Source organism: Opisthocomus hoazin, chromosome 2 (assembly GCF_030867145.1).
Source record: "Opisthocomus hoazin isolate bOpiHoa1 chromosome 2, bOpiHoa1.hap1, whole genome shotgun sequence".
In the NCBI taxonomy this organism is placed as follows: domain Eukaryota; kingdom Metazoa; phylum Chordata; class Aves; order Opisthocomiformes; family Opisthocomidae; genus Opisthocomus; species Opisthocomus hoazin.
In genome coordinates this window covers 103,866,600-103,890,730 of record NC_134415.1, presented here as the reverse complement: position 1 = coordinate 103,890,730, position 24,131 = coordinate 103,866,600, and the positions used below count along the sequence as shown (strand labels likewise).

General features: G+C 38.4%; 1 protein-coding gene across 2 annotated transcripts in view; it reads right to left on the bottom strand.

The window, feature by feature from the left end:
- BMP5 (bone morphogenetic protein 5) overlaps positions 1–15,436 on the bottom strand; it is a 61,485-nt gene extending 46,049 nt beyond the window's left edge. The window contains exons 1-2 of one of the 2 annotated variants that reach the window (XM_009942338.2): positions 15,257–15,436; positions 14,283–14,768 (exon numbers count right to left, since the gene is read on the bottom strand). In XM_009942338.2, the coding sequence (XP_009940640.1) occupies positions 14,283–14,766 (484 nt within the window). In that variant the 5' untranslated portion in view covers positions 14,767–14,768; positions 15,257–15,436. Of the gene's footprint in view, positions 1–14,282; positions 14,769–14,877; positions 14,982–15,256 lie in introns of those variants that run through there. The other variant, XM_075414649.1, reaches the window with a different exon arrangement.
- Between the last annotated feature and the right edge of the window lie 8,695 nt (positions 15,437–24,131).

The following is a 24,131-nucleotide window of genomic DNA, read 5'->3' as shown; positions in this document are numbered from 1 at the left end:
TGCCTGGGCTTTGGCAAAGCCAGTACATTTTGATACCATCTGTCAATAGACTGCCATTTTTTCTCATATTTAATTTTGTTGTTCTCTAATCAAAGATCGTCACAAAGAAAACTAACAATTATTCCCAGGTTTCTGACTGTGTGTGAAAGTCAGAATGTCAGATCAACACAACCTCAAGGTTAACAAATGACAGAAAAAAAGATCCCTCTTGGGTTCAGCTGCAACCGAATAGGAGCAAAAGTTATACCTCTGGGATCCAATGGTCAGAAAATAGGTGTAAGTTATAACTGTTTTGACACTGTAAAAGTATACAGATGGAACATAACTTCTGAGGAGGGTGAAAGGGCATTTATCATCACAGGGCAACTGGCAGGGGAGTAAAACTGAACATTAAAGCCCATTCTGTCTTCCCACATCTCCTTAGTTCCTGCCCACGTTAACCCTCTGCTCGCTTCCACCCGGAGGTGGGCAGTCACTCCAGTATTTACCATTCACACATCGTCTAATAAACTCCATCCATTTCCCATGGTGGAACCTGTCGGAAAAGCTTCCATGGAAGTTGTGTCTGCGTGCCAAACTGGATACAATGGGATAGGCACTGTTTCTGCCTTACCCTGTGCTCACATGTGAGTATTTTAATATTAACCATATCCATTAAAACTGATCAAACATTCCGTGAGAAGCAGTCCAGTTGTAACAATGATGAAGAAGAAAATGTTCAAGATAGTCTCATTTAGAGAGTGGAAAAATGCTGTAATCAAAAATTATTCTGATATGCTATATTATAGATAAGATACTAAATTAATTTGCAAAAAATAGCCGATCACAGGCCATGTGCTTAGCTAGTATCTCAGCACGGCTCAAATGAATTCAGAGTTCCTCAGATTTATGCTTTATGTGTACAAGTGTATACTGGGCTAATCACTGTACTGAGTCATCACCTTAAAAATAAAGAATGTAAAGAGATTGGAATTTCATTTTATATAATTTGTTAGCCCTCACTTTGAAGGTTTGCCCTGTGCCTGCTTGCTGTTGGCCAACACCAAGGACCCACCGACGAGAGCCTGAGCAGTGGTGCTGCGAAACTGAGTTATGGGGTCAGAAGCACAGCAGGAACAGACCTTTCCAGACACTGCACGTGGGGGCAAACAGGAGGAAGATGAGGAGGAAGAGCAGCCAGGAGACTGGGCAGCGCTGGTGAGGAGCGGCATTTTAGACAGCAGGTTTTAACAGCCAGTTTGGGAGCTGGCTGTGATTTTAACAACTTGTTATGCTTATTCAGACTGCACCCTCTCCTCTGCAGTTCTGCTAGTCTAACCTGATCGTGATTTATTCTTGCAAAGAGAGATTATTTTGCCCACATATAACCCCCCTTATGGGATAAATCCCCTCAACAAGAAGGAAAAAACACATGGACTTTTTTTTCCTGAAAGCAACTTAAATCTTGAACATTTCAACCCTCTTTCAGGACAGAAACTCACTGACTTAGTGAATTAAAAGATCTCTGGGTTGGCCATCCAGTGTTACGCCTGCACTGCCAGAGGAAAGGAAAAGCAGTCTTCACAAAAAATGTTTGTGCCATGAAAGAGCTCAGATGAGCTCCAGGTAACACAACAATAGGTGGGATCCCTCACAGCAGGTTACTTGAGAAAGACTTGAGAAGAGATACGGGAGTCTCAAAATGACATAGAAAGCAAGAAGATAATTTCCAAAGTAGGAAGAAAAAGCATGACGCTTTGAGCACACAGAACTGTTCATCCAGCAATTGTTCGAGCATCACTCCACTCAAACAAAAGATGTAGGAATGATTGACGCCAATGTGTAAGACAAGAGTCAGATCCCCCTTCTTTGTAACCACTCTGTCACCGAGTCGCAGAACAGCTGAGGTTGGAAGGGACCTCAGGCCATCTGCTCCAACCCACCTGCTCAGGGAGGGCCACCTAGAGCTGATTGCCTGGGACTATGGACATGCTTGTAGCATTTCTGCATTTTCACTGTTATTCCATCTGGGACAGCATTTCTCATATTCCTGTCCAAGTTACTTGCAAATACAGTATCCAAGCTGATTGTAGAAGTATCTAGATGTGTAACACATCTCTGGAACAGCAAAGAAGATCTCCTGAAGCTTGTATTATATGTTGTAACACTTGCTTCTCTCCACTCCTAATAGTTGAGCTGATGTGTCTCAGACAAAATCTGGGTGGCTTGCTGAGCAGAGGGTAACAACAAGCAGGGAGTGGGAACCTGACCACTAACATAGTGCTTTTATTTCAAATGCAGTCTTTTTGGTACAACATCATTAAGAATATTCAGCATGCATTTTGCAGTATCTGATCGGCCTTTGCCTTTGCAGGTGTTTGTGCTAAACTTTTGTTTCTACTAGGGCTAGAAGTTACTACTGCCTCAGTCTTTAGTAATAAGCCTAGTTTTCTTTTTCAAGTAATTTAGAACCACCTGTAGCCCATCCCCAAAACTGGAAGCATCACAGTCTCTTCTTTTGGGGGCTTGCTTTGATTCCTGTTTTGATAGGAACACACTCCCTGACTGAGCACAAGCCGAAGCAGCATGGTTTAATGGAATCCAAGGTAGATCTCATTAACCCAAGGTGATACAGTGTTAGCAAAAGAAGCTTCATTCCTTTACAGCAGCAGATGGCAATGTAAACACAGGATGGACAGGTCATAACTTACTTGGGAGCTGTGCCCATGGAGCCAAGCTTTCAGCTCAGGCGTGTGTTTGTTTCACTGATTTGAGTCGTGTGATGAATGCCTTTTACATTAGGTCTCTCCTTTATACACACACATAACATGCCAGTAAGCACATCTTTTGTATTTTGCTTTTCTAAGGAATACATACAAGTGTGGAGAAAGCAAAACACACTGCTGGGAAACAAAAATGGGGACAATATGTTGTTAATCTTAATGACATTACGCCTTCCATTCTGACCCAGTGACCTGCAACAGGAACTCGATCTACTTGGTATTCACTCTATAGCGTAAACTGTCTCTGGATTTTCCATTACCATATATGTATAAAAACAAAAAATATATATGTATGTACATTTTATAAAATATTATTATCTAAAATACATTTATTAAATTAAAAATTTATATATATATAAAATTAATCTCCTTGTGAATATGAGCTCATTACAATATACAGCCTCAATTAACACCATTATTAATTCAATAGTTTAAGAAGTGACGAAAAAAAATTACTTTTCAAAAACCCATGTGGTTAAAATAGATACTCATCATGATAACTATAAGATGTCATTAATAAAGGAGTACACCAAGGAATCAAATAAAAAAAAGAACTTTATTCTGACATAACACCTAATTTTAAACTACTTGGATAAACATGCCCTCTTGTGTCACATGACATATCTTTAAAAATTTAAAAAAAATAACCAGGCCTCCTTGACAGTCATCATATTTAATTGTATTATTTCAGTCATACTTAATATTGCTGAACACCAAAGAGTATTTAAACATTCTGATCTTTTGAATAACTCGATATTCAGCAAATTCTGTATTTTATTTTTAATCATATAAGCTTGCCACTTTAATCAACATGTAAAAAACATTTATACTATGTAAATGTAATTGTGTGTAGCTGAACTATACATTTAACTTTTGCTACCTGAAAGAGTACAGATTTTTAACTTTCACAAGAATACTGCACACTTTGCAGTGATAATCATGGGCAGTGCTGTGTCAGCCTAGTGTCTCACAGCACAGCACCAAGTATCTTGTCTTTTTTATCCAGAATATGACCCAGGCTGGATGTTAAAACTCCTACAATAATGCCATATTTATGTGTAATTTACTACTAACAGAAGATTAATTCTTCATGGCACTTCTCTCTCTAATAAGACCAATTATCAGTGTTTTAATAAAATAAAATTGAAGGTATATTCTTTTGCTTTGTGATCCTTGGGACTAGATTTACACTCAGTATTAATTGTTTTGTAGCTTCTATTCCTTTTCGTCTTCATTCATTTTAGGAAAAGTTTACTATAATCTTATAAATCAAGTTTATGGAAAGTGAGCTATGGAACAACAACAACAGAGGAAACATATATAAATATATGATCTTTGGTGAGAAGAGAAGCAATATGGTCAAACCGATGTGTTTCAAAAGCCATCAGCTATATGAAAAGCATTATAAAAAAAGAAGTGTTTGAAGTTGCTTTCTGAGCCTTTAGAGCGCCCATTTTCAAGAACTGCATCTGTTTCTGGAAGTTGATTTGTTTTCATTTTTGTTTTTCTGCAGCTACAGGGGATAACTGCTGCTCTTTAATGAAACCTTAGATGTGCTCATAAATCATAAACTCACAGAAAATCTCAGACCAAATATTACACAAATCTCAATAAGCTCATGGGAACTGGCAATTCTAGGGAAGCATAAGGAACTCTAAAGTTTTTGAAAGCCACGGGGAGACCACATGTGGCAACAAAGGCTTGTCTCTTTTCTATCATCTTATGTCAACTTCAACCCTTGCAATGCTGTTGATAGGCCTCTCAGTTTTTCCTTGACCTCTTCATAGAAAGCTCCAGGTTGAGAAGCAGAGAGGAGAAGCCCTTCTCAGAACAAAGAAAATTGTGTGATTTTGTTCTCAGAAGTACCAAGGATCATAAATGGAAAAGGAACAGTCTCAGGATCCAATTTTGTAATCAAATGGAAAAGGCACAGCTCTTCTTGACCTAACTACGAGATTACTCAGCACCTCATACCACGAAATTCTGCTGCTGTTTCAGTCTTCAGCTCTTTGGAGCAGATCCATAAACTTTCCTCCTTATTTCAAAATGTTACAACAGGATGTAATGAAGTACAATTAACAAGGAGGTCAAATGGTCATCTGATAAACACTGGCCCAAACAGGCAGCTTGAAAGGTCAGGGCTGCTAAAGCCACATAGTATTGATGGGAAAGAATATTATGATTTAAGGGGGAAAAAATCCCAATGACTTAAAGTGAAGAGTTTCACATGTTTCTATATTACATAGACAAAGCCACGCACACAGACTGATACGCATGCACACATGCCTCAAGAGGCACAAGCCTATATTCTGAGAACAAGAGCTAGACTAACCACGTCTCTCTGTTGCACCAGATCTCAAATCTCAGTCTTGGTTCTTTGATTCCAGAGTTTCTTCTTTTTCATTATTTTGTAAAACAGTCTGTTTTAAGAACAGTAAATAGATTTGTTGCCCTTAGAGAAGGGCTTTTATTAGCCTTTTCTAAACTAACACTTGAGGTCACCAGGAGGAAAGACAAGGTGTTGCGAGACTCTTAGGAGTGAGGTATTTGACAGAGCACAGAGGCAGAGTAAAAAGAGGCTTCACGAGAAGAAAACTATGCTAGTACTCTGCAAGGTGAAAGAACGAGAGTGTACAGAAGTGCAAAAGGACAGAAGTATTTGCCCATCCTCATTTTATGGATTGGAGAACAGAGGCACACTGTTTTCTTTCTCTGTCTGAGGCTTTTCCTATTCAGATGCTTAGACATTTCACTCTCTGAATTACAGGTTTAGGCTAGGCTGGGGCTGGGACAGACTCACGGCAAAACATTTGTACACATTTCATGTGCAAGGCAGTAAGGTAACCTGGTCAGGAGTAGCAGGTTAACCTTCTGGATCACTAGCATGTTATGACTTGTAGTTATTGACAGATACCCCAGCTGAGGTAACCTTGGGAATAACCTTCCGAAAGCTGTGCTGGTGCTGGATCTCGGCCATCATAAATCACCACAAAGACTACAGCTGTCATAGGGTTGTACGCTGGGCTTGCTCTTGCTCTGGTGGCTTTATCAACCACACTGCTGCTCACCCACTCTTTTGATTTCTCACTTAATGTTTTTGAAAACCACACCACTAGAATCCCATGGCTGCAGGCACCAGGTGCCATCAGGTGCCATCCACTCACTGCTCCAAAATCAGACTCATAAACCATTCAGTGTCCCTGCTCTTACCTCTGCTGTAGTCTAGATATGGTAGGACAGAATTTAACACCTCTACCTGCAAAACTGATGCTTTGCGTATCGTAAAATTCCAACACAGTATCATTTGGAAGTTAGTTTGCAGTACCTTATAATTTAATATTCCACCTATATTTTCCCCTCACTTTTAAAAAGGGGATATTTTACATGGATATGCCTAGAGAAATTATTGTTAATTTATAATAATAACTCTAGATTATGGATACAGTCTTTCCAGATAATATGGATATAGCTTCGTTAACTATAGTCAAATATATGAGAATTAGAACAATAATTTCCTTTGACAGACACAGTCTAGAAAGGGGTAGAATTACAGCAACATTGAGGTTGGAAAAGACCTTTAGGTTCTCATAGCTTCTGAATGGACATTGTTGCTAAGTCAGATAAAGATACACCTTAGAGATATTTCAGCCATTCAGATTCCAATCTCCTTCTGATTCTCCTCCAAAAGGAGAGTTAGGTGGAACTTTGCTTCCGCAAAGCCACTAGTTATCAGCTATGGATATATATCACGTACCATCACTAGATGTTCTGATTAGTTTTCTAGGCTCTGACTCATTAATAAGTGCTGTCTCAGTTTGCCCTGAATTACAGTGGGAAAAAAAGCAGAACTACGTTCTAGCAGGGTACCACACATGCCACTGTGTTGTATAACAGCAGTCCATAAACCCAAGTTCTTTATCGATTGCACCAGAGCAGTTGCTCAAAAAGGGTTGGGAACTAAAGGTTTAGATTCACCTTTTGGAACATCTCTCAATAATAATAGAATTTTCTGAGTGGAAAGCTGAGCTGTAAAACCTCTCCTTTTCTACTTGTTTTACAGTCATTTTTTGTATAGAAACAAATTCATAATTCAGTGCAAAACACAAACCAGCTCCTGCTTGGTGTACCCCACCCACAAACTTAAATAATGTAGTTGTCAGGGTTGACAAGTTCTGCCTGCTGTAGGATTTCTGTGTTTTATAGGAAACTTTAACCAGAGGTGTTATTTTAAGAGATGAGCAAATGGGGAAACCCCATGGCCTAGCCAATAAAATACAAACTTTAGGTGCAATGGAGCACTCATAAATATGACTCAGAACAAGGGGATTCATTGTTTCTTCCGACCCCTTTTAGCTGCTCCTCTGATCTCAACCTCTCTGTGTGCGTCATGGCAGCCCTCATCCTTTAACCTGCGGTTTTTAAAAGCTAGCTTCTATGTTATTTATGGCTGCAAATGTTAGTAGCCTGTCTGTGTACTCCCTCCACACACGTACTGAAGGGTGGGGGAAGCTGCGTTTTATTTTGCAAGGACAGAAAGTTTTGCCCAGGGAGCCAAGTGCCCGAGGAGGTTGAGGATGTTGCTCTGCCATGAGGGACTGAGAAGAAACTGCTCCCTCCGCTTGCAAGGCTGACTAGCAGAAGAAACCCACACCTAGACTAATTTTATCTTTCATTTGCACATTATCTATTTTTATTATGTTCTTTGCTATGTTCTTTGCCCTTTCTCTGCATGCACCTTCTTCTCCCTACCATGATGAACTTCCCTCTGCTTTTGTAACTCCACTGGCGTGGGAAATGCTGTCAGTGCTACAACATCACTCCCATGTGAGGCACAGAGGAGCAGAACTAACTCTCCCAGTAATACCAATTCCTGCAGAGGCTGTTTCTCTGTTGTGAGCCTTTCGCATGCCCAGCAGTTCTGTGTCCAGCCCCGCACGTTGGTCATTCCCTGCTGAGAAGAAGAGGGCTGTCCTCTCCGTAAAGCTTGATCTGCACTTTGCCATTTTTCTCTCATGCCTGCTCTCATTCCTTCCCTCTCTATCTCCCGTGCTGTCGCCTAGTCTCACCGCTTCTCGGCCTTTAATCCCTTCTGCAGCCAAATGCCACTGACATAAAATTAAAGTTCAGTGACCTTGCCTAGACGGCGGGGGTTAGAGACAAGGGAAAGGACAAGTAGAAGAGGATGGGGGAAAAGTGTGGGAAATAATTATAAAGTCTGGTAGCAGCCAGAGCTCTCCTGAAGCCCTGGGGAGCCTTTCTTTAGCTGGAGGCTGCAATTGGCACTTCATAAACTGTTCAGTCCCAGCTATGTGGAAACACCAGACGACACCTAGAATGATCAGACTGTAATCAATCAATTTTCTGCAAAACTCCATTAGCTTGTGGGCCTATGAAAGCAAGCTGAAAGGAACCACTGTGGCTAAAAAGAGAAGAAAAAAGATCTGCCCGTGTCGTAATTACCTGCATAACTCAGGCAGTAAGTAGGCAGGTAGCCATGGCAAAAATCTTTGCATAATTTAACATTCAGAGAAAGTAATAACAGAAACAATAAGTGTGGGAGATCATACATGTGCCAAAGTTGTGCTGTTATTTTAGCAAGTAAACTGGGCTTTAGGAAGGGAACCAAGAGGATCTCCATCCAGCCCACGGCAGGCGGATTCCTCCCCTAACACCCTCCGCACAGAGGCGTCTCCACAAGCCTCCCTCTTTGTCTTTCATGGCTAGCCAGAGTCACTCCGAGATTGTGTTTTCCTGGGAAAATATGTACTGCACAATAGATACAGTCCCCACAACCCCACCCAAAGTCTGTGTTTAGTCTGGAAAGGAGCACTTTCTAGAGAAGAAGCGGAACTGGGTCAGCCGTTCTTCCCAATGGGAAAAATATTATTAATAATATATATTTTTGTACATCCATACATATATATAGCTTTTCACCATGCACGTCTAACCATCTGCTAAATCAGTTTCTCTTCAGTTATCTGCAATTTCTTTCAAATCTGTCGGCAAGGAAAGTCAGACAGTTTTATACTCCGGTTAATGGAGAGCTTGACATTTTTTTGGCTGGGTAGATACAATAATTTACTTGGATTTAAAGTGTTAACTTTGGCAAAAAAATTAATTGACAGTTATAAAAACATTATTTTGTTAGATGATATTTATGGATCACACACAAACCTATTTTGAGGTAGAGCTATATAGTTCATAAGGTTCATGTAACATGAGAGATTTCAAAGGAAATATAAAATATTTCAATATAAAACAACAAATGTAGTGTAATTCCAGAAAGGAATATGGAGAATATTTCTTGCTCAAAATCAAAAACAATCCCTAACAACCTGCTCTGTCATCGCACAGAAATTGGTTAAAAGTGCCTAATGAATTGCAAAGATTGGGTGAGGATTTTTAGGGAACGTCATCCCATGGGTAAAGTTCTTTTGTTCTAGAAATAAATAAACATATTTTGCAAAAAGCTGTCTTTTTTTTCTTTTTTGACGATAGAAAATTATTTCATCTTTAATAGATTTTTCTGATGCTTGATTGTGTACCTAGGTCACAATAAATTCATTCACTGCCCTGACTGGGTGACTAAAATTTTATTAAGTGAAAAAAATCTTAGGATTTCAAGACATCAGTGAGGTCTGTATTGGCTGAAGATTAAAAGAGACCCACTTGATCTAATTTGCTTTAAATTTTATGTGAAAGAATGAAAAATATCATCTTATTGACTTTGGGTTGCCATTCAAAAAAAACTTCACAAATGTTTTCTCATTTTTTCTCAGTATTGATCCAAGTCCACAAATAAAGACATGGTGTCTATTTGTTATTTAACAAGTTTTATCTCTGTAATAGCACCCCTCTGTCCAAGGCAAGATAATAGAACTATTTCCGTCACTTCAGTTAAGGCTGTGTCAATATTTTCATTACAAGCCTGCATTTTACGGACTAAAACTGTACCACAGCCAAGGAAATTCACGTAAGGTTAAAATTAAGACAGCAACATCTGAAATCCTGTGGAAAAGAAAGAAAGAGAGTGTGCTCATTCCTAAGCTTTGAGGAGAGAAGTTAATGATCCTGAGGCCTTTTTTTGCACGTATCCTTCAAACCCAGCTCCCCTTCCATAGCTCCTGGCTTTTTATAGCTTAGCACTCCATATCCTTCGCTGGTGATATGCTAGCTGCGAGCAGTAGGTTGTAGAAACGGAATTAGTTTAATTTAAGAAACTAGCTACTATATACGCTCAAGGTCTGACTGCAGCTAGGAATCCTTTCTTTTTTGTGTGTAATAAAAACATATTTGTACAGGTCTTCAGTGTCGATTGATCTACTGTAGGTTTCTCAAAGTAGTTGTATGACAGTTCTCTGCCATGTTAGCATTCTTCAGTGAACACAATGGCCTGTAAATCTTGTGAATTTATGTATATGCTTGGTGATTCAGGTTTTAAAGAAGAATATAATCTTCAAGACAGTGTACAAACTTGGGGGAAAGAAGGTGGAGAAATATGAACAGTCTTCTGTGCCTCAGACAGGCAAAATTTCCTTTGATTTCAGTGTCTGATTTAAGAACGGATCACAGCATGTGTGGTTTGGGAATTATTGTAATTAAGATTGTGGAATCACATTGTGTGTGAAGAAGAAAATGTGTCTTTCTGGATTGCATTGGTTACTTTAAAAATATCCATAATATTGTATCCTTCTTTAAATTAGCATATGTAGGGTCATAAATTTTATAGTGATCTTCACGTTTGAGTTTTTCAAATTAGTTTTATATGCTAAGAAAGAAAACATAACAGAACACCACAAAACTCGTATATGTATGTCCCCTGTCTTATAGAGAGTTCATACCAATTCATAGGAAAACATGGAGAAAGAAAACAGAGTTGCTTAGCAAATGCAGCAATCTGTTTAGAGAAAAATTTACAGATGGGTAGTAAACAAATGAAAATACTGGCCATTTGAATTGTATGAGAAGGAACACTGAAGTGTAGGGGATTTAATGATCATTTTGATGCTAATGGAAAACTCAGTCCTTGAAATATTCAAACGTATTTTTTAAAAGCGCTGCTGTTTCTTCCAAGCCTCAGTTGTACTAAATTTTTTATTCAATCCCCCTATTTTGGTGAAAGGTGAAGAGTGGGAACACTAACATTTATCTTAACAAAGTCCTTCCCTAACTAAATTTTGAGTGAGCAGAGAAGTGAGTAGGACTACATGAGTATTATTTGCCTGTTCTCTGAGGAACAGGGTATCCTCTATATGTCATTTTGGGAGACCAGCCAAAAAGAAGATGCCAGAACTCTAAACAGTCAGGGCTTTGCAACAATATAATAAAATATAACAACAGGATAAAAAAGCACTCAGTGAGGAAAACAAAGTCCTGAACTTGTAGGTGATATAAACAGATCTTTGAAAACCCCAGTGTATTTAGTGGAGGATTTATCCTTTGACTGCTGGACCAACCCCAGTTAACTCTTCTGCTACAATCATTAATATTTATGGAGAGCTGCCAACACACACAGACTTATACAAAATGCAGGACAAGGCATAGTCTCTGTCTTGTCATATCTTTCAAGAAAGAAAGAGATGGAAATTCTGGTATAAATTCCAGTATAAAGAGCAGGTGTTTACAATTTTAACTTCAGGACAAGTAAATGCAGTCTTGTTTTCCTCACTGGTTACTTGACAGAATTATAATTGCAGTTCCCTTGATTATTTTTTTAAATTTGTTTTTGAAAGTGAGGTATTTGCAACTCTGACAGGTTGAGTTTTGTTTAAAGTAGCATATAAGTTTCAATTTTTATTCTTCAGTATAAAATTATTGTCAATTTTTTATTTTTAATCTTATTCAGCCTTTTCAATCTTATGCTTAATAATTCCTAGCAAACATCTCAGCTACATATTTCTTGTTTTAATATATACATCTTAAATTATTACAGCTGGCTACAACTATATAGAAAAGTTTCATTTTAAAATATCATGATGATTAATAAAGCTTCATAATTACACTTTATGTAATTAATGGTGTGCAAGTATGAACGGGGTGAATACTATTAATTTGATGCAAGTTGACAGAGGCTTCAAATCTCAAACCACTTGAGTTATTACTGTGCAGCATCAGCATTTATTGATTTTAAGGTACAGTGTTAGCATTCACTTATCACCGCATATTTTTCCCCATTATACATTAAAAGAGCTTGCCCTCGTCTGTCACGATCTTATACTGCATAAATCATATAAAATGGTTACCTGCTTCTGTGATTTATTTCATTTTTATGTTAATTATACTGAAACATAGGATTGTTTAATAAAAATGTTGAAGCTAATCTATATGGGTCATCAATATTTCTTAGACATGTTACACGGTGGAATGTGTAATAAACCACAATATCCAACATGTATGGAAGGGTATTTGAAATGAATTAGGACTGAGCCTCACTTAGAGCTGAGACACATTTTAATTTTACGGAGACCAAACAAAACCTGGTATTGACACAGTATTTTTTTGTAAGTTAATGGCTTCTATTAATCATAATCACTAGCAAAATAAAGCTTCTCACCCCCAGTTTTCCCAGTTTAGAGGGTAAGGTGAAAGATATGCTTTAACTTCTCAAAATGACTTTCTTAAGGCAACACTGTCTTCCCAACAAAATGGGACAAATATTAGAAACTTCCCAGTCAAGGTAAGACACTCAGTGGAAACCTGCACTGTTCCAGAGAGGGTTTTTGTCTGGGGAAGCGCAGCAGGATCAGGCTAGGACATATCTGACACGGAGCCTTCAAAGACTTCTACTCTTGCACTGCAAGAAGTCCTCTTGAAATCAAAGACATTTTGTGGAATCAAAGGCTAGGTCCTGTGTAAGTAGTCCTCAGGGCCGCTGAAGAAATGATCTGCGACATATTTATTGAAGGTATTTCTCAGGACACACGAGGAAATTATTTGCAGCATCAGGGCCTTGACAAATGCTTAGGAGATCAGAGCATTTCCTATTTTCCTTTATAACATTCCCATTTTAAATTCAGCTGACTCCAGATTCTCTGGGTAAATTGAGGCATATAATGATAACTTAAATGTAATACACAGATAATATGTAACTCTTTTATAAGGATAAGAAAGGCATTTTCAGAAAATAGAATTCATTTTCTTCTAGTCTGCTATTTCATGAGCAAGAGCAACAAGCAAATGTATTTAGAGTTGTGGACATATGTTACTTTTAGGGAAAAAGATCTCAGAACTGAATGCCTCCTGATCTGCCATATAATTAATGAAAAGTTTATTATTATGACAACTAAACTCCAGGGTGTCACTTTCCTAGAAACTCGAGTGTTTTAGAATTTTAGTGTTCGGAAACATTTTTAATCTTGCAGAAAGGATTAAAGACCCAGTAGACATAAAAGGTAGAGCATGTGTGTGATAATCTGAAGGTATTTTGGAACATGTGCCATTGTTTAAAAAGTTTCTATATAAAGTACTATCCTGGAAAGCAAGAGTTTATCAGATTTTGTACCAGCTTATTGAGAAACTTTAAGTTTTCAACTAAACCTCTTGCTGTTCAGATCAAACAAGAAGGGGTTTTTTTGCTAGCTTTATGAGTCCTGCAGCATTTAAAATACTTGTAAAAATAGTAAATACATTTCATCAATTATTTGCAGCTTTCTTAATGAGATTTAAGTTGCCTTCTATTAAAGAAATTTGTAACGCTTTTTCAACCACAATGTAACTAGTAAGCATGTTTATTATACTCAGAAGCCAATATAATTTAGTTTTACCAGTTTTTGTGTCTGAATTGCTATCATTTTCAAAAGAATTCTTTGCTTGCATGTTTCTGGTCTTTAATACGCTACGTGTTATTTAATTTATTTATGACACAGAAAATAAGAATCATTGCAGACTCTGAGCACCATGGCAGTATAATAAAACACAGTCTGTGGTTATTAAATAGAAATAACAAAGAAACAGCAACAGATTATTTAAAATCTAGCCATCCAGCTGAAAAGATAATAAAACTGACTCTTACCAGCAGAAAAAAAGAAGCCTAAATAACCTTAGAAATTTTTTTTTTTTTCTTTCGGAAATGGCTTAACTTTTCCCTTTTCATAACATTCTAGGCTTTAAAATATTAACAACTGATGTTTGTTCATGTCTAAGCTTTAAGCAAAACAGTGAAGGAAATAACTGAGCAATAGGCATAAGTGTTTGATTTTTCGGGATTTTGAAAAAAAAGGAGTTAGCTGGCCTGAGGCTAGAATTTTCATTACATCAATGAAAGAAAGAAAACAGAAGCCAGCAGAGGGGAGTTATAGAAACTGACTTTATATAAACAGTGAGAAAAATCTTTTTCCACGGCCACCTACAACGTAGCTACTTTACCATCAGTACGACTTTTCTTTTACCAGTGGCACAGCAGCCCGGGCCCAATCCTGCTGTTTTAGAACAGGTAACAGTCCAGCCGAGAGGTTTGCCCCTCACAAGATCAGGCTAACAGTTTGTCAAAGAGAGCAGAAACAAAAAAAATTTTCCACGTACCTAAATTGACAAAGCTCATGACCATGTCAGCATCATTCAGAAAGCTGGTGTCGTGCAGGCTGGCTAAGGGAGGATTCTGTGTGGTCAGGGGGGTCATGCGAGATAATTGTATTCTCCGTGAATATCCATTTGGAGAGGCAGGGTATCCTTTCCGTATCCCTCTGCTCTCCCCTGCCGTTGATCCCTTTAGTGAATACTCCAGCTCCTCAGTGTCCTCTTCATTTGTCATGGCATTATACAGGTCCAGCATGAAGAGAGGTGCAGAAGAAGCCTGCTTTCCTGGTGAAAACGGTCTGGGTCTGTGAGGTAAACCCAGGATAGAGAGAATCTCTCTCTGAATCTCCCTTCTCTCATGGTTCCGCAGCCTCCTGTAAATAAAACTCGAATGGACATGATTGTCTCCTAAACCTCCCTGTGCGTGACCCACCAGAACCCAGCAATTCCAGAGCAAGCCCACGAAAGCTTTGAGCGCAGTTAGGTTCATCTCTGAAAAGAAAAAGAACAGGGAAAAAAAATATTAAAAAAAAACTTTTCTCCTACTTGCTCTGAGTTCCTATGAGGTCTGCTTTCCCAGTGGCTGAAAAACAAAATTTACCTATTCTTCATGTCAATGTCATCTCTAAACGTAACATCTTTGGTGATTTCTCTCCCCCCACCCTGTTTAAATATCATGGAATGTGTCAGGTTGCAGTTATTTCTAAGAAAGCTGAAATTCAGACTTCCAATTTTCCACTGTTGTTATCGCTTTTTCTGCATTTATGGAGCAGAAGACCAGTATTTTGTCAGCTGACCTAGGCATTCCTATATAAACGTTAGATAACCAGGTCTTTGGTGGGGAGCTGTATTAGCAAGAGCTGTTCTTCTGACACATTGTAGTTCCCAGAGTTATCTTCCCTCGTTATTCTGAGTTCTTCGTACACCTTGCGCTCTTCCCAAGATAAAATCCTGAGTCACAGATTTGTCTTGATCTGTACCTTGGAGGTGTAACACATATTTGTCCAGCAGCCTGGTGATAAGTTTAACATCTTTTGAATCGCTTGAGTGTAAAGTAATTCTAAAGCATTTACTAATCAAATTAACGTGGTGCCATGAATTTACTCGCAAAAAAAACCCTTCTGTAAATCCATTCAACCCTGTTCAGCTTCTGAACTGTTATTTCCAACTCTAGCAGGCACAAATATAACAGCTCTCTTCAAGAGAGATCTAAAGACTAATGTAAGCACAACCCTGCTGGGAAAGAAGAGGCTTCTCATTGTAATTTGAAACGGGTATAGCAAAAAAGTCCTTAACCCTTCTCTTGCCAGACAGAGCTTTAAACCGCTCCCCCCCCAATTTACAGTAATACACCTACTTTTGGCTATCGGCTGTTTTTTTCCCAACAGCTTGCAGAATCAATTTTAACTTGAACAATTTTTGGATGTATAGATAGCTAAAGGCACGGCGTAATGTGGAAGTCCTTGTGAGTCTCCTTAGGAGTCTCTAGTTTGGTAAACTTGAATAGGAAACTCTCATAACAGACTAAAATAACATCCAATTAATTCAAGAAATGTATGTATTTTAAGTAAGTTTAACAAACAAAGGTGACCTTTTTAATAAACTTGGTAGGAAATTTTGTCGGTGAGGCTCGATTCACTCTTTTCTAAAAATGTCGGGAATGCAATCTGAATGAAAACAAATTTATTCAGCAAGCGAGATTTCAAGTTGTGCATAGCCAATGGTGTAATTATGGTTATAGTCACAACTTTCATAAACTGTAATTTGCAATGATAATTTATTCAAAGTACATTTTGAGTCATAAATCGCTATACTACATTTCCCAGTAAATATCAAAAGCTAAGATTTAATCCCACAACCTGTTATTAACTGGAGAAAGAAACAGTGTAACCAAAGAAATAAGAAATATTAAATAGATTTTAAAGCTGCTGCCCGTGAAGTTAAAGTTCAGCTTAGAACTGTATGACAGCCAGCAACTGGTGTTTTTCTCTCACTAAAACAAAATTGCAGGGTTAAATTTCATATTGCTCAGATTATTGGCGGTCATTTTCCCCACTCCTATAATTTGCCATCGGTCTTGAGTAGGCTTTCCTTTAGTGAAGGGCGGGGAAAAACAGGACAAAAAAGGTTAATACATGACTTTAAGGAAAAAAACAGGTATACAAAATGCATCCCGTCGGGTTTTCCCTTGCATGACTAGCACCTACTCAGCAAATCACACAGTTCTTGAGTAAACTTGGGAGTGTGACAGCAAGTATAGTCACACCCTAAGAAGCCAGGAACAATTTATCTAGTATATTAAGCACAAAAGAGCTTTTCTCATATATTGTGAGTCCGAGTGTATATTTACAGTCTAGTCCAGCTATCATTGTAATATAGCTGATTCTCTGTCATAAATCAGTACGCGTAATAGACAATGCTTCTACCAAGGAAGGATTTATCTCAGACTAGACCTGCTGAATTAACACTGAAACTAATTATGAAGCTATTTAGCAAAAGTCCTATTCCTGGCAGAAAAGCATTCAGAATCAGAATACGCTTTCTTTCCTCATTGAGATTTTCCCTCATAATCCATTTGTTAAAAGAAAAGTATTATTTCCTGGTTTTGTTTTGCTTTCACTTGTCCCTCTCAGGCAGTTGTAATGATACATGAGACTTTACCATACATATGTCTTTTCTTTTTTAATTTGGCCGTCACATATCCTGCAACAAGGTTTATTTCTCTTTTCCAGCAATATATTTCCTTTTTTTCCCTAAGCATTCATAAAAGCCAGTGGATTGATTGCTCAGAGGATTTCAGTCTTCAGCCCATCAGTACGTCCAGCAATAGAAACTTCCTATATTATCCCACTAGAGTGTCTGGAGTCTTTTCTCACTTAAAAAGCCAAAAATGCCCTCAAGTTTGAGGGTGCTTTTATGTTGTAAACATTTTTCCAGACAGAAACTGAGTAAGAAAACATATAAACTAGTAATTATAGGTTTGACGAAAACAGCTCCTGTTATTTTCAGATGGAGCCACAACCAAACATGTAACCTAAATACAAAGGATTTCTTTTACATTAACCTGCCCTACAATGAGGCACCAAGTTTCTTTGACCAGAACACAAAAATATAAATATAGTTTTTATTAATATGAACGCAATGTCCTTTTGTAATAAACCTATGTCCCATAAATAATCATTTTTAACATGGATATCTGATATATGGGAGATATAGTCAGCTCTCAAAAGGAAAACCTTTGCTAAAGAAATGAAAGGGATCTGTAATAGCTAATGGGTCCCATTTCATATTTCCACTATGAATCAATTTACTTCTAAAGAAAAAATACCACATACAATTTCAGCACGTCAAGATACTTTATTTGATAATATATAAAAATAGGTTGGAACAGATATCTGGATGTAGTTTAGGCTACAGTTCAGTTTCAACGTCACCTCAGATCTAGGTTTCAAGTTTTACAACAAAAAATTATTCTGAGTTGTTTACATAATATTTAAACTTAAAAGAGATGCCATTTTCACACCATTTTTAGATGCACTTAAATTCAAGTAACAGCTGAGGTCAGTGTAAAGTGTTGACCCAGAATCGAAACCATAGATTTGAACAAGATGCCCCAGAGATTCCAGTTTTATTCTGTGTCTAAAACTGAAATTTTGAAATATAAAACTTACACACAGATATACCTTCTTCCTTCCCCAGATGTTCAACCTGGATGCAACATAAGAAATCACCTGACCAGCCCTTAACCAGTCCTTTAAAAAAAAAAAAGAAAAACTAAAATGAGAGAGGAGGACGTAACCAGCGGGCACGTGGAGAGCAGGGTCTCAGAGGCAGGAGAGCAGCAGAGCACCACGCAGGCACCCCTGGCAGCGCGAGATAGGAAACAGTTGCATGAATTTCTAAATAATGTGGCATATATGTATATGATGAGTGAATTCAGAGCTCATTATATTTGTACTAACCTAAACAACCTTAAAGCAAATATCAGAAGGGAAGTAATGAAACCCGGGAATCCAGCTCTCACTAGTCTTGGATTCCAATGATCATAACACTGCAACAGTGAAAGAATTTACAACTACCCAGCAGGTCACTGCAGTCATTGAGGGTGCAACTCTTTTTATGGGCAGTGAGCAATACTTCAAAATATAAGAAATTAGTGGATGGCTACTGAATGCAAAATCCCTCTGGGTTCTCAATCTCACGTTAGCTGAGAGCGATTTCCCACAGCAATGGTTCTCTGTAAATGTTTGACAAAACACACTAAAATGCAAACCCTCTCCAAGATATTTGCAGTCTAAATTTGAAACCCATGCATGCATGCTGAATGATTGTGCTGGCTCTTTCCCTCTTAATGACCAGCTAAATTTGGTATTCACAGCAATGTTATGCATAAACAGATGATCCAGCATTAAAAATGTGGAAGCCTGTCCTTGTTATCTCTCTGCAAGGCTATTGCTGCAAAGGGTACATGGGAAAAGACTTTTATGAAAAGGTTTCATGAAAGCAGGAAAATCATTACAGATTCCCCAGCGAAAAGAAAACAAGTCTTCCTGGGTTAGAAAGGTTACACAGACACCATAGGTAGGCATACCTGGTATACTACCTGTATCTAAGTTGGATTTACAATGGTGTGGACTGCAAGAGGTGTACATACAAGCTTTCGCACAGAAGTATGCCTGTGTTCATTTGTTCCAAATGTCCAGTCAACAAAACGTGTATGACATCTTTCACTTAGTTTTGTTTTATTTTATTTTATTTTATTTTATTTTATTTTATTTTATTTTATTTTATTTTATTTTATTTTATTGAGTTGGATGTTCTATGAAGGTTGTATTCTTACCCTGCAAACAAATAAAATAAACACAAACATATTTTTCTGTATCAATGAAAGATACATCTATTAATACAAAGGGAATTCTATTTGTAATGGACACAGTGTGAAAATTAATAGAATTAGCTGCAGAAATTGGTAGTTCAGACATAAATTGACTAGGATATTTGTAAATGTTGCATATCTACATAAACCCCTTTTTTTCCCCATGATCTCACACCGTTTACCAATTGATAGACAGGAATCATTTCAGATGCAGAAACGCTACCATTTTCAGAACAGAAAATTTGTTCAATGTTACTACTTTATTTAACTTCATATCAGGACAGCAAGAGAGCTGTCCTGAGCCACAAAGACAGCTGCGCTCCTTAACCACAGGGGAATTTTAGGATAAACACTGGGGTTTTACCCGACTTCTATACTCTTCACATGTATTCCTGGAGATCAATAATCATTATGGAGAGGGAGTACTTCTATTTTGTGCTGCAGGCAGAGGAATGCATTGCAAAATAACACTTGCTATGTAGAAGTGTTCGATACTTATAGTGAAATTTATTCAGTTACCAATCAGTTTCCTGTAGCAAAACCGTTTTTCATCCAGGATTTCAAAAGCTCAGGCAAAATCACAAGTCAGCCTAGGGGGTAAGTCATCAAGCATTTTATAGATGGCATTTAATAGAACACTTTGTTTAAAATTTACGGAAAGACCTCCAGCTTTAAGTTATAATCATCTGTGAATTTTATTCTATTCATAGTACATGCACAGTGTTGTAAAGCTATCAGCACAGAGTAGTCTGTAGCATTAAAAATATACTCTTTAACACTAGGAAAATGGAAAAAAAATATTTTGTTATCCTCTTGAAGAGTTTCTTTTTTAACTTACTGTGTTCAGGGACTGGGGAAAAACAGAAAAACTTTTTTCACGCATACTCTTCAGAATAGGTGAAACTGCAAAATACACAATTAATAATACGATCCGACATCAGAGTGCTGTCTTTTGCATAAATTACAAACCCAAAAAGCTCCCAGAAATCCCCTTTGATTTACAATAAGCCTCTAATTAGTTAAAAAAAAAAAGAAAGGAAAAAAAGGAACTGCACTGAGTCAAATACAAAACACTTGGACAAGAGCAACGTTTGTAAGTAGCAAAGCATAGCACTTATAAGGAAGATTATTCTTGGCTCAGCTTGTGGAAGGGTTTTATCATGCCCCAGCTGCAGACTGGTACCTGCTGGTCTCATTGTTTGCTGGCTGCAGCACGGCCAGAAGAGTTTTGTGGTGTTCCGGGGCTGGCCCCAGCACTTTTTCAGGGAATCTCTTCTGCCTCTTGCTGGCTGTCTTTCTGCTTTCAACTACAATTGTGCATAGAAATTCATTCCTAAACGGAGGCCTTGTAGGTAGCTTCATTGCGCTGTTTTTTATGTTGTGAAATACTCTACCTATCTAAATATAGGATTTATTTCCTCTCTTGAGTATTTTGCTACTAGTTCTATAGCCGTGGCTTTAGCACCTCTGCTGGCAACTGGATGATGCAGCAGTCTCTCGATCTCTGTAAATTAGTTTGGGGGTTTTATACCTTTTTCCTGTGCTTTGTTTTACACAATCTCTTTCTCTCTCTCTTCCCTATACTTCTTCCCATTACGTCTCTCTACATTTGGTCAACCATTTGGATGTTCTCCCTCTGATCCCACGTGGCCTTTGTTTTTCAGCTTTTTAAATTTTAAACCTTTTTTCCCCCACCGCCTCTGTTTTCACATTTCTTCTTTCCCTCCCCACATATCTGTAGACAGATGTTATTTTCTTCTTTTTGAATGACTTCCTTTGTTTAGCAATTCTTCCCCTTTTGTAAGCGATCAGCTGGCCTCTCGGGCAGTGAAAGAGGAGCTGCTGCTCCAGCGCTTTCAATTAAGCGAGTCCTACCACGAATCACGCAGTCCTTGAGAGACCAGTCATCTCTTGCTGTTGGAGGAGGATTGCAAAACAAAAAGACGTGCATGGGACCATTGCAAGACTGTGTGCACCCAAAAATCTTTGGGGTGTGCTTACTGATCTTTCTACATGGACTTTTGCAGGCATGGCGATCCATCAGGGAGGCAGCCCAGACCCACCTGAGGAACTGGCAGCAACCCAGCCACAAAATGCTGTGAAGTTTTCACCACGATGGCTTTTTCAGGAAAGCAGACAACATCAGAGTCAGTTAAGAAGCAGCAGTACAATACCAGGGATTTTGTGAATTCTCTGGTATTATTAGCAAATGGTGTTCTGCTGGCACTGTTTCCATACTAGAGCAGAAAGGGCATTATTTGTATCTTGTGCCTTTGTACTAAATTATCATCATAAGAACGCAAAAGAAGGTAGCAACCAAGTTGCATTGAGACAGGTTAGTATGTAAACACATCACAGAAACCATCCAGGGTCGGGTCTATTCAATTAGCCAACACACAGTAGCAGTGTGGTGGCAACGGCCATAACAGAAGTCAATAAAAACTCTTAAAATACTGGTTTCCTGAATTTCTCTCATTAGACAGTACTCCCTTCTAGCATATAATGCCTTTATCTTGCAAAGTGATTATAACTGCCCACAGCTGGTGAAATTTATTTAATCAAAAATGGGCAATTGTTGCCAAAATATACTACAAGACTCTGTTCAAGCCAGAGTTAGTTAAGCCGGTGAAGCAAAGGAATAAAGTAAGAAGCCAGTTTATGTTGTTGGCCTAGAAACCCATTTGTTTCCCTCAGAGCTTTGTTACAGTGGTTGAGAAAAACTATAATATTGGAGAAGGTATTTACCTACTTTGCACTAAAACCTGTACATCAAAGTTGAAAGATCAGTTTAGCTGCTAAACTTTCCTTTATGTAGCCGAAGGTCTGACAAAAGGATCCGTATGATGTTAAACAGAATAATCCATGTCCCTCGGGAAACAGGCTTAGGCAAGAGGAGCATGATTAACATCACAACCTTTGCATCCGAAACTGCACTGTAGCCTAAACATGGCAGAGACACACAAGCAGTCCTTCATTTCTGCTTCTTTGGCTTTACTACCTTCAGTGCTCCTTCCTCAGCATTCAGACTTTTAATTTGGAACAAATGGTATTTCCTGGAGGAATTTTAGTTAAGCCATGTAAATTAGAAGACAGTTACAGATGCAGACCGGAACTGCAGAGTCTTTTCCTCTGGGAAGTGGATTCGTAATGATATTTGCATAGGGTTTACTATTTGTTTTTCAGTGCTGCTCATAAAAAAAATGTATCTGCCTTTCTAGAAACTCAGCATCACAAAAATAAACTGGATTTTGTTCATTCATAGGGTAGATTGGAGTGATACATGGTAAACCACTTTAGTTTACTCAGTTGTTGTACCAACAGTGCTCAATGGGTACGGCTTACTTCCATATAGCCCAAGAGCACAGGTGTACCCTCTCATGGCGACTTCTCAGAGCAGATAACTAGTATTTTCTGTGCTCATTTGCTCCTCTCTATCACCTTTTGATTATAAAATGTGTACAGGGACAAAGTAACAAGAAATTTCTATGACATTAGGACAGACACTTTCCTCATCCTCCTGTGAGCACTGCGAGATGAAGCAGATGCAATGGGCTGCTGGGAAAGCTTCAGGCTCAGCCTTGTTGTCCACCTTTGAGGTGTGATTGCCTCTGGCTCTGGCCACATCTTCCTCTGGCATGAGAAGGGGTCTGGAAAGCTGAGGTCAGTCTCATGGCAGAAACATTTTGCAGTGATTTATTCTGAAGCCCAAGGTCAGCTAATTTCTATTTGTTCTTATTTCTTCATTGTAATTCAAAGTTAATCAGTCTTCACTGTTTCTGTAAAGAATCATGAAGTTTGTTTTCCTGTATTTACAGACCTTTGAAGAACTAAAATCCATTCCTGTAATGAAGGATCCTCTTCTTGCAGATGAAAAAAGAAAATATGTTTATACTACAGGATGGCCAGAAAGCTTCAAAACCATAAAACTTCTGGCTTGTTTAGTGCTCTCCTAAAAAACATAAAGATGACCAAACAGATTATTTGTATTAAGAAAAAAAAGAAAAAAACTTTTTGGTCTAAGAATTACTTTGCCAAGTTTCAATCTAAAATTATTTTTTATGGCTACGTTATAAATTGCTTAAAAATGGGGTTTATAATGGAAATGGTGACAGACATAACTATGGCGGCATGAGCAGGCGCCAGCATAATTACAGTCTTCTCAAGACATAACTTATTACAGCCTACACAGCAGAGCCAGTATTTTGTATTTTAATTAAGAAACCTGGATTTTGTTTGCAATAATTGACTGTTATGCCGCCCCTCTTGCCAGGACACCCTTGTAAAAGAGACTCTTGCCTCTAGTAGTCTTTCTTGGTTAAATTTTTAAAATAAATTTTATATTGTTGACTGGAAGATTGCATGCATTTTATAGGTCATTATTAACTGTCTTTTGGTGACTTCGGTTGTTCTATATTTTTTAATTGAGAATTTTGTTCCTCTCATCTGTGACCAGGAAAGGTTTACAGATTAGGTCTCTGCAAAGTATAATTCTACAATATCTGTGCTATCTACCTGCTTTGATCTGTACCACGCAGGCCTTCCATAAGAAAGCAGGTTCTTTTGCTACGCTCCCTTAATCACCTAGGCAGGTACTACAGACTCTGTTACACAGCGACACGGAAACACTTAGACCTTCTCTGCACTGCACTGACAAGAGCATCGCTGCAGCTCTCGCCGTGTGGCATCTCTGCTGACACACTACAGAGAATTTCAGTTCCTGGACATCAAACCATATTTACTACCTGCGTAAAAGCTCCTTTTATTCCTTGCTGGAATAAAAACCATGGCAGGCAATAGCCTGAGAAATGTCAGCGTTTTGCCAACAGCAGTGCAATGCCACATGGGTTTCTGGCATCTCCCAGCACCGCTGGACCCCCGCGGCCACTGCAGCTGCAGTTCCCTCGCCCACCTCACCCTTGCCCTTTCCCTCCACAGCAGTTGCTGCTACAAACATCCTCCGACAGCTTTTGGGCTTTGCC